Below are 8,683 nucleotides of genomic sequence, written 5' to 3'. Positions count from 1 at the left end.
CATATCCAACGCGGCAGGGAAGGTCCAGCCTTTTTCACCCTTCCTCAAGCTCCAGGGGGCAACCGAGTTCGTCTGGGAACCACAACATCAACAGGCCTTCGATCGAATCAAGGACTACCTTACGAACCCACCAGTCCTGATCCCACCTCGCGACGGTACCCCGCTTAAACTTTATATCGTCACTGCCGACTTGTCCATCGGCGGACTCCTGGCCCAAGATGATGTGAACGGGGTAGAACACGCTGTCTATTACCTTAGCAGGGTGTTAACTGAGTGTGAGACACGATACTCACCTATGGAGAAGTTGTGTCTTGCCCTATATTTTGCAGGGTGCAAGCTGCGCCATTACATGCTTGCCTTTACCACGGTTGTGATCGCTCAATCCGACCTGGTCAAATACATGCTCTCTCGCCCTATCTTGCGGGGACGCATCGACAAGTGGATCTTAGCCATGTCCGAATTCTCGTTGCAATATGTTCCGTAAAAGGCCGTAAAAGGACAGGCAATAACAGAGTTTCTCGCTCATCACCCACCCTCAGAGCTCACGGCGTTTCTCGAGTTGGAATTCGCTGCTGTGGCACTCGCTCCATAGACCCTATACTTTGATGGTTCACGAACTGATACCGCAGCCGGAGCTGGGATAGCCATAGCTAATCCCGCTGGAGATCGCTTCTCTTACTCGTTCCAGCTCGATTTCAAATGCACCAACAACCAGGCTGAGTACGAGGCGCTGATCATCAGCCTAGAGATTTTGTTGGATTTAGGAGTCCGCGAGGTTCAGATCTTTGACGATTCTTTGTTGCTCGTTAACCAGCTGGTGGAAAAGTTTAAGTGCTTAAGCTCGTCAATTGAGCCATACCTGCGCAAGGCATTTGAGGTGTTGGATCGATTTGACAACGTCTACATCGAGCACATACCACGCGAGTTCAATTTCGCCGCCAATGAGCTCGCCCAAGTAGCGTCCGGTCTCAGCCTGCGCGACGGCGTGCGCGAACGTTTGCTCAAAGTCGAACGCCGTACGCTTCCCTCTTTCATCGCTAGGGGGCAATTTCAGGCCGACACCCCCGAAGTTGCGGCTTTGGACCCTATCGACGAGGATTGGCGGCTACCATTTATCGCCTACCTCCAGAACCCCAATGACGTCGCTCACTCCAGGAAAATACGTTTCCTCACCTTAAACTTTGTTTTACGCAATGGCGAACTCCGGCTGCGTGGGGAAGACGGAAATGATTTCCGCTGCGTGTATGGGAACGAAGCTAAACGTATCCTGCGTGAAGTCCATTGTGGGGTTTGCGGCTCGCACCAAGCTGGGCCAAAAATGCGATGGTTGATCCGTCGTCATGGGTACTACTGGCCAACCATTCTGAAAGACTGTATTGCCTTCGCCAGAGGTTGCCAAGACTGCCAGGCTCACGGACCAGTGCAACACATTCCCAACATCCCGTTACAACCTATCATTAAACCTTGGCCGGGTCGCGGTTGGGCGATAGATTTCGTTGGCATCATTCATCCCCATTCTTCTGAGCAGCATAAGTTCATTATCATCGCCACCGATTTCTTTACCAAATGGGTCGAGACCGAACCACTCAAGGTTGCCTCCGCCAACTCGGTTCGCAACTTTATTTTCCGTAATATCATCTCCCGCTTTGGTATCCCGGAGTGCATCGTTACGGACAGGGGGGCAGCTTTCATGGCTGATTCAGTTGTTAAGTACTTAAACGACTACGGAATCAAGCTTCTCCACTCTACGCCATATTATGCACAGTCCAACGGCTAGGCGGAGGCTAATAATAAGGTCATCCTTGGCATCCTCCGCAAGATGTTGGAGTTGAACCCGCGTGTCTGGCATGAGGAACTCTACCACACCTTGTGGGCTTACCGCACTTCAAAGCGCGGCCCGACGGATACCACCCCGTACGCTCTCATGTACGGTCATGATGTCGTCCTTCCCCTTGAGATCAATATCGCTTCACTCCGCGTTCAGGAACAGCATCAACTACTTGGCGAGGATAACGTCCAAGTCATGTGGCAAGAGCTTGAAGATCTTGACGAGCACCGTGTCACCGCTTTCAACAATCTCGTCCTCGAGAAACAACGCATCGCACGTTCGTATGATAAGGTCACACGCGGACGGAGCTATGCTGAGGGCCAGAAAGTGTGGCGCGCGGTACTCCCACTTGGGGAAAAAACCGACGGTCGGGGCAAGTGGTCCGCTCGATGGGAAGGCCCCTTTATTATTCATCGTATACTTCCCAAGGGGGCATACCACCTGCGCGACTTAGACGGTACCATTCATCGTAACCCTATTTATGGCCGTTTCCTCAAGCGCCATATTGCAGGAGTTTGGGAACGCGAGGATCCTCCACCTCCCCCAGGCCCCGTCGCCACTGTCAATAGTGCTACGCGCCATCGCGTTCTCGCTCCGCCGCCTAACACTAGGGGGCAACCCGGGATAGAAGACTGATAGAGTACGTTTTAACATACTAGCCTAAAAAAGCCAGTATAAGATTGGGGCCTATTCCAGAGGTCCTAAATAAGGATAACTCTATTTTTCTTCATTTTCTGTAAACGTGCAAAGTCTAAACGCAAATGCCAGTACAAGATTGGGACCTATTCCAGAGGCCCTAAAAAACAATAAATTCATTTATTTTGCCCTTTTTGGCGTTGTTTCAATACAAGTTTCGAACATCGGCTTTGCGGCCGAAGCAACTACATTGACAGAAAGGGTGAAATTAGACTATGTTTACAAACAAAGGCATAGATCTGCAGATATTGGAAGCCTCAACCCGCATATCTTGCAGGGTTGAAAAAGAGACTGCCGCCGCATCTTTCGTTTAAAGTTGGCAAACGTCCTGCTTCTTTAGACCAGCACGAGCCTTGACATCAGCCCGGACCTAAGACAAATTGTTGGGAAGCTAGAGGTCCACTGGACCAGGGTCCCTCATGTTACCGGTCATGCTTGGAAGGTGCTTGAAGGGCACTGACCAGAACCTGAAGCGCAAGCGGATGCGGAGCCTCGAGAGCCTCACGTTTGGACAGAACAATCGGTGCAAGGCAGAAGGTACCCAACCATTAGTTTGTCCAAACAAAGGCTTGACCTGAGAGTAGATTTTCAGAATCACTCCCGACTTGAGAGTAGATTTTCAGAATCAGAAAGAACGAAGAGTGAAAATGTGAGGTGGGGGCTTTGCTTTAAGCAGGGACAAGAGGATGTACAGAAGGGTATAAGAGCCCATGGCAAGGGGGCAAAGACTTAACTGGTACTTCGCCCCGGCCAAGCGTTTCTTTTTATAGGCGAAAAAGGTGATTTTCCTTTCAACAGATGTCCTCCATGTAGCAATTTGCTCCGAGATTTGAGCTTTGGAGATAAGGTCGGACGCATTGTTCCATAATGACTACCCGCGTTCCAAGCGAGTAGTTGCATTGGAAACTCCCACCAAATCTTGGAAGAAGATTTTTTCCTGGGAAGGCAGTTCTTACACAAGAGTTGACAAGAGCGAGAAAGATTTGATTTAATAATAATATTATTATAAAGGTTCATACAAAGGGGGCAAAGCGCTGATCGGGCCTAAACCCGCCTAGAAGCCCTATACAAATCTATGAGAAGGCCTTCTAAGGCCAACTCTTCAACATCCGCCTGGGCTTGGGCTTCGTCGGCAGCAGCAGCAGCCGAGTTCAAAGCTTCCTGGGTCTCTTCCGCGGCCTGCACACGGGTTTCTGCCTCTTCAGCTCGGGCCAAGTTCTGACGAGCTTGAGCAAGCTGAGCTTGTATCTCCGCTATCTGAGCCTCCAGGGCCTCCACTTGCCGAGCATAGACAGTGCATGTGTTCTCTGACGATGCCTCAGGGATTTCAGCGTCATCAAGCTCGGCTAAAAGGGCTGCTATCTGATTGTCTAAGGCTTGGCGGATTTTATCGTGAGCAGCCGACTGGGCACCGACATCTTGAACTCGGCAAGCCTGCAGCTCGACAGCGTCGGTGAGTTCCAACGCATGGTCTAGAGCAGGATTGCTCCCAGCGAGGTGCCGAATCAGAGCTTCATGGACCTCGCGGGCGCACCTCACCAAGTCGAATACGTTCATGTCGGGACCTTGGCGCAGTAGCCCGTGAAAGAAAGCCCGGGCTAGGCGAATGGGCTCTGGATCGGCAGGCGGGGTAATCCGGGCCCGAAGACGAGCGGTCTGGGTAGCCAAAGAAGAAGCCGCCTCGCCGGATGTTCTCGTTGGGGCCGGAGTGGTTGGTTCAACCTCTACAACTGTCTCAATCTCTGGAACGGGCGGTGGGACCTCAGACCGAGTAGGGACTGTCGGTTCTTCGGTGGTCTGGGCCGCTGAGTCTGGTTGCAAAGGAGAGGGCTCAAGCACCAGTTGAAGGTCCTTTGGCGGAACCGCCAAGGGGGCAGCAAAATCAGAAAGCCGGGTGGTCTGGCCGAGATTTTCATCTTGAGCAGGAGCCGAGGTAGGCTCTGGAGGCGGGCCAGTTTCGCCTAAAGCGTCGGTTGGAGAAGGGGGTCGCACGGCGACTTCCTCGGTAACCATGGTTTGATCTCCGACGATTGGTTCCGGGGTTGGGACTTCAACTATCGCTGTTGCTCCTTCAATGACAGCGAGGCGAGGTCGGATGCGGCGGCGAACCTGTCAAATACAAAGTTAGCAAATCGTTTGTTGACTTTAATGAGTTTGGTTCGAAGAAAGGTCGCTTACCAAAGCGTGCTCTTGCCGATATCGTTCATCCTCTAGCAGCTCTTCTTCGTCCTCGACAGGGCGCTTCCGCGAGCTTTCGCCGCTTGTTGGCCAGGGAATAACGGGAGCAGTCTCACCGTCATGGTCCGCCGCGGGCTCCTCTTGAGCAGGTGCTTTCCCTTTGTCTCCGGCACCCTCAGGTCTTCTGACCGATCTCTGACGGGGTGCAGACTGTAAAGGTAGACAGGACAGTTAGGAGGAAGCATTTTGTTGAAGTGGTAAAGGCGGTATGGAATTTACATAGTTGGTGGTTTACCTCGGGTGCGGGATCGCGTTCTCGATTGACGATCCCGGTCGAGCGATGGGTAGCGGGAACTGGTGGAAGCGCAGGCCTAAACCCTGTCGCAGCCTTTGAACCGCTCTCTTCATGGTCGCGCTGGACATCAAGAATGACGCGGTTTGACTCGCCCAAAGTATCGTATAGGGGATAAAAGATGGCAGCAAAGGCAGCATCATCTGGGAACCCCCAACGGTTGTCGGACAAGGATCGCCACCAAGAGAGATAGGCGGGGTCAACGCCCAGTGAAGGCTCGATCTCGAGCAAGTCAGGAGTGAGAGGGAAAATGTTCGGCAGCGGGGTGACCCGGTCGGACTCGCCAATCTTCCTCTAGGAGGTGTACTTGTTCACCGAATGGAAGAGTGGATAGGGGATCCCTTGAAAGAAGCCGAGTTGTTTGGCGAAGTGGTTGGGGGCATATAGCTCAAAGCCTTGTTCATCCTCGGCGAGCTGAAGGTCGCAGCATGAGGATGCTCTCATGAAGACGGTCTTGGCATCTGAGTCCGAATCAGAGCGCGGGAAGAAGCCCGTCGATAAGACTTCAGGGTGGCGCCGGCGAACCATCATGTTTATGGTGGGAGGCGGTTCGAGTTGGTTGTACAAGATGGAGAGGCTGGCGAAGAAGGACAGGGGAGTCCGGTTCGCAGCGTTCCTGCACACCGCGAAGCCAAGCAGTTGGTCCTCGGGCAGGAATTCCTGCGGGGCTCGCCGGAAGAGCGGGAAGTACAGCTGCGTACATAAATCCAGGATCCACAAAGGGCCAGCAGAGAGATGGAAGGGTCTTAGGGACAGCATGTGCAGGGTCGGGTAGAGCGCGCCCAGCACGGGCTGCCCTAGCCCTACTTCGATTCCATTGTAGAGTGCCTCGGCCAGCTTTGTCCATTTCCCTGTAGGTTTGTGAGCACTGCCACAGAATATGAATTTATCAAGCCAGTACTCAAGGAAAGCGATACCTCCTTCGTGTTCTTCTGCATGGCCGATGTAGAACTTCCTCCATACTCCATACGAGCCTTTCAGGGTGCGGCGGGCCTCCAAGTTGCAGGAGTGCGTAAACTCGGTCGATGCAAAGTCGCCTGGCGCGTATGGCTTTGCATGAATCGGCAGCTCGGTGATGGTGAGGATGTCCAGCAGAGAGATGCCCATTTGCCCGAAAGGAAAATCGAAAGTGTTGGTGGCACTGTTCCATAAGCAGGCCGCGGCAGCAATGGGTGCTCGATCAGCATGAGGAGGCAGTGAGAAGCTCAAGACAATGGCTTCATTGATGCCGGTTGCTTCCCAGATCGCTTGGTCGGTCTGGAGGCGAGCCGTGTACAATGCCCGGTCCTCCGCGGTGACGCTGGGCCATTCCCCAACCCGGATATTTGTATGAGAGCGGGCTTGGTGAAACCAGGAGGCGAAGTTTCCCGGTTCGCGACGCTGGGCAAGGATTGGTCGGCGCACGGAGGCGGTATAGTGGTTCAGATCAGCGGCGGACAGAGGTTGCGAAGGGGTCGGACCGAGCAGGGCTGCCCCTATTTCAAGGAAATAGATGGGTGTTCCTTGAGGAGGGTTGTTGGCAAAACGGTGAGCGAGGCCGGTCGACCAAGAGCTCGCCGCCGTGAGGTTAAGGTTTGGATCGTTAGCAGTTGGTTTGGGAGCCATTGTTTCTGGGCGGAGTGAGTCCGGTGGTGAAGTTCTGTTAGTTGCAAAAGAAAGGGAAAAGTTTGGTTGGAAAACGATGGTGAGATGTGGGGACCCTCATCGAGGTTTATAAAGGAGACGGACCGTAACGTCTTTTCAATCAGTAGCCGTAATGAGGAGACGCGATGACGACCAAAACGTCAGCACGTTTCAAATTTCAAACAGTCGCAATGATGAAGGGAGGCGATGATGCCGAAACGTCAGCACCTTTTTGAATTGCGAATTCCCGTAAATGGCTCATTTAGGCCTTTTCGCTTATCCGTTGCGAAATAGATTAAGCTCAAGGCCTAGGGGGCAATGTTTGAGCCCAGTGGGTATTTTTGGTCTAAGACTCGGGGTACGTTTTAGATAACATTTGGGCCAATACCTGTGGCCCTTTTTTAATGCGAAGCCCATGAAGGGTGGCGAAGTCTGGCTACACGCGAGCTGGAGTTTTGCAAGGATTCCGATACCCTGCGGGATTCGATGTCCTCGCGGGATCCTTTGTTCCAGTTCGTGTAGGATTCTACAGTGCATGGCGAGGTAGAGTTGGAAATGGACTGTAGTACTCCAAGAGATAGGATCGCTTAGTGTTCGAGTTCGCGTACGACGCTACAGTGAGATGATGCGGGGCGGTGAGCGAGACCTAGGCGAGGTCTGTTCTGGACACGTGTTACACGGATCGCGCGGCTCGCGAGCTGGTCGTATCCTTGTGGAATTCTAATTGCTGAGTCCGAATGGGTTGTGACTAGGTCTCTGCGAATTGCTTGCGGGTCGCTATATAAGGGAGCTTGACACAACAAACAATACAACAACTCAACTCTACAAAATACAATACAATTCTCGACCTAGTCGAACCTCAGACGCTCCCCGGAGCTTTCCTTTCGTTTCCCCGTATGCTCTCCGGAGCTTTCTCTTTCTTTTTCCTCTCCTTCCCAATTGAAGCTCTGCTCGATCCTACTGGTTTGGCCACACCAGTAAGTCTGGGCATGCAAAGTCTCTTTTAGTTGTTGCGGGCGTGCCACCGCGCGGACGCGGAATGTAGTGGTTGTAGTAGCGGGGTGCGCTTAGCCTTCTGCTTCTAATCAAGCGACTGAGGATGGAGAGAGCACCAACTCCACTACAGGGTTCTTCAGATTCGCCTTGCGTACTGGGCAAGGACTTACAGTAGTCCGCCTGAGCGTCACAATATCGATACTCGACGTCGGATCGAGCAGAGCTTCAATTGGGAAGGAGAGGAAAAAAGAAAGAGAAAGCTCCGGAGAGCTTACGGGGAAACGAAAGGAAAGCTCCGGGGAGCGTCTGAGGCTCGACTAGGTCGAGAATTGTATTGTATTTTGTAGAGTTGAGTTGTTGTATTGTTTGTTGTGTTTTTTGTGTTTGCTCGAACTCCTTTATATAGAATTACTTAGGGCCACAGGTATTGGCCCAAAGCATGTCAAAGACTTGTAGGAGTCTTCAACGTTGAGATTGCGTCGTAGGCAGTCCTTATCAACTCTTTGTCGTTGCTCTTCTTGGAGGTAATAGAGTTGGTTTAGAATACATTCTTCTCACGGACGTATGAATGGATCACACATAGCTTAGGATGGTTGCATCCTCACTTGATTACTTCCCTCCATGCACTAATAGCAAAGTGATATATGCAGATATATACTCATCTATATGTATATAAATAGGATAATCCTTCATGTCCAGGACTCCTAGGCGAAGTCTCTGCTCCGCATATGTATGGACTTCTAGGGAAGCCTCCTCCACCAAGCAATTAAACAGTTGACCGGTCAACTTGGATAACCCCCTTTGCAATTAAACATGTCTAAACGTGAAGTCCTTCCAGCTCGCATGTATCTCGAGCTCGCCTCATTGTTTTGCATTCCAGGCGGGGTCCGCCTCTTTTCCTTCTTTCACGCGAATTCTCTTCTTATTTCCTGGCGAGCATCTCGCCCCGCCTGCAAGCATCTCGCCCCGCCTTATACTTCGCATGCAAATAGACTCCTTGTTGAATGCAA

The 8,683-nt window shown here is 52.1% G+C and overlaps 2 protein-coding genes across 2 annotated transcripts; both read left to right on the top strand.

Annotated features, from left to right (window-relative positions):
• The first annotated feature begins 295 nt into the window (after positions 1–295).
• LOC101298804 lies at positions 296–1,777 on the top strand. Its single transcript, XM_004301623.1, has 2 exons — positions 296–475; positions 593–1,777. The coding sequence occupies exons 1-2, from the start codon at positions 296–298 to the stop codon at positions 1,775–1,777; spliced, it is 1,365 nt and encodes a 454-aa protein (XP_004301671.1).
• Positions 1,778–1,819: 42 nt separating this feature from the next.
• On the top strand, positions 1,820–2,464 carry LOC101298522. Its single transcript, XM_004301622.1, has one exon. It carries the CDS (start codon positions 1,820–1,822, stop codon positions 2,462–2,464), a length of 645 nt encoding a protein of 214 aa, XP_004301670.1.
• The last annotated feature ends 6,219 nt before the right edge of the window (positions 2,465–8,683 follow it).

The sequence above is a fragment of the Fragaria vesca genome, linkage group LG5 (genome assembly GCF_000184155.1).
Source record: "Fragaria vesca subsp. vesca linkage group LG5, FraVesHawaii_1.0, whole genome shotgun sequence".
Classification (NCBI taxonomy): Eukaryota; Viridiplantae; Streptophyta; class Magnoliopsida; order Rosales; family Rosaceae; genus Fragaria; species Fragaria vesca.
The sequence above is the reverse complement of the archived record's forward strand: the minus strand, read 5'-3'. Positions and strand labels throughout refer to the sequence as shown.